The 2,009-nt window shown below is 46.0% G+C and overlaps 1 protein-coding gene across 1 annotated transcript; it reads left to right on the forward strand.

The window, feature by feature from the left end:
- The first annotated feature begins 351 nt into the window (after positions 1–351).
- LOC119361485 (disease resistance protein Pik-2-like) lies at positions 352–1,634 on the forward strand. The gene is made up of 2 exons (XM_037626667.1): positions 352–1,229; positions 1,631–1,634. The coding sequence occupies exons 1-2, from the start codon at positions 352–354 to the stop codon at positions 1,632–1,634; spliced, it is 882 nt and encodes a 293-aa protein (XP_037482564.1).
- The last annotated feature ends 375 nt before the right edge of the window (positions 1,635–2,009 follow it).

Raw genomic sequence — 2,009 nt, forward strand, 5'->3', positions numbered from 1 at the left:
GATTCAAATCAAAGATGTAAAGTTAAATTTAGAACAAATTGAAGGGGGTAAATAACTTCTCTTCAACTCATGTGCCGAGCCTTTCCACATATTTTGAGACGTCAACTCATGCCACGAGTCGTTCGAAATGGGACTATATTTTAGGTGGATCATGTGCGTCTAGCTGGCCATGGCTGCTGTTGGTGCAAGTTGCTTCTTAATATAATGCATCGTCAACCAACGAATGGTCTCTTCTACCATTTCTATGTTCCCGGGCCTTCATAAAAGCATCTGCAAATTGCGAACAACTGCACAAAACTCTGCATCACAGATCCAGCCATCCACCCAGCCAAGAGAATCAAGAGAGGGAAAATGGAGGGCGCGATTCAGGTTGTGACCATCGTCGGGAAGCTGCTGGGCGAGGAGTACCGGCAAATCCGAGGCGTCGGCGGCCAGGTGGCTGAGCTCGGCGATGAGCTGGCCACCATGAACACCATCCTCCTCATGAACTCGGAAACTGACGAGGTCTTCATTGACCACTTCGTCCGGGAGTGGATGAAGCAGGTACGCGAGCTCGCCTACGATGTAGAGGATTGCATTCAGCTCTACATCCTCCGCATCCCCCGGTTCCGGGCACGGCAAAGAGACCGCTTTCTCGTCTGGCCCAAACACATGGTCAAGACGATCCTCTCTCGCCGTCGACTGGCTTATGAGATCAAGGAACTCCGTGCTCGTGCTGTCGTGATCAGCGAGCGCCACGCGCGTTATGGCGTCACCCGCGAGGCGCTGGGCCGCTCTACCTCTCCCTACTTAGCCACCCCCGCGCCGGCGCCGGAGCCAGTGCTGGGTCCTCCCGTCGTTCGGCCGGCAGCAAACCAGTATGTGGGCATCACGGAGCAGGCAAACAAACTGGCTGAGATGGTGAAGGGGCTGACTGGCAATGAGGGTGGCATGACGCTCAAGGTGTTCTGCATCGTGGGGTTCGGTGGAATCGGGAAGACTACCCTGGCGAGGGAGGTGTGCCTGCAGCTAGAGACGGAGTTCCAACGCCAAGCGCAAGTGTCCGTATCCCGGGCATTTGACGGCATGAGGGATATGAAGGGATTGCTGAAGCGCATGCTTCAGCAGATGGTAAAGCAGAAAGCAGATAACGCGGAAGGCATCAACAAAGAGGACCCCCTAAATGGCATCGACGAGATGAATGTAGAGCAGCTCACCTACAAGCTCATGGAGGTTCTCAGGGACACGAGGTACATATACACAAACTATCTGTTTATTTGTCTATCTCTCTATTAAGTTTTTCTTTTTTTCTTTCAAATTTGTTCTGTCTATTAAGGTTAATCTCTCTATACAAGTTAATAATGTACTAAAAGATTACCCTCATATCGACAGTACCAGTACAAACCCCCACTAATAAATGTATAAAGGGCAATATGAACCTTTGGCAAATAGTACACAGTTTCATATGTATGGTGGGTTGGCTACCATATACACTGTACGTCCGGGGCCTGATTTTCTGTTAAACTGCAACAAAGAGTGTGGGCGACGTGAGTCGAACTTATAACCTCTTTGTACAGAGAGAACCACACCAACCAGGACATCTTAACACTTCTGCCTATTTACTTCTTTTTTTCCTTTTCTTCTTTTTCAGTTAGTGGAAGGCCCCAGTTTCGCTGGGCTGGCCCATTGCTGAACTGATGTTTTTCCAATTATTTTTTTTTCCTTTTTTTGTTTTTCTGTTTTGTAACTTTTTCCAAAAAATGTTTGACCTTTCAAAACTTTGTGCAAAACTTTTCAATATGTCCCTTCTCCAAATTTTGTTCATAATATACAAATATTCGCATTTACAGAAAATTGTACAGACATTTCAAAAAAATGTTCGTGGCTTTCAAAACTGCTCAGAATGTCAAAACACAAACCTCTTTTAAAAAGGTCGAACATAACATGAGAAATTTCTCAATTTTTTGAATATTTTTTTAGAAACACTATGGAATTAAAAAAATAAAAATACCTAAAAATTGAAACCAATT

Source organism: Triticum dicoccoides, chromosome 2B (genome assembly GCF_002162155.2).
Source record: "Triticum dicoccoides isolate Atlit2015 ecotype Zavitan chromosome 2B, WEW_v2.0, whole genome shotgun sequence".
NCBI classification, from domain to species: domain Eukaryota; kingdom Viridiplantae; phylum Streptophyta; class Magnoliopsida; order Poales; family Poaceae; genus Triticum; species Triticum dicoccoides.

Excerpts from the sequence above, each read along its gene's own strand:
- LOC119361485 (XM_037626667.1), top strand. The coding sequence starts at position 352 with ATGGAGGGCGCGATTCAGGTTGTGACCATCGTCGGGAAGCTGCTGGGC.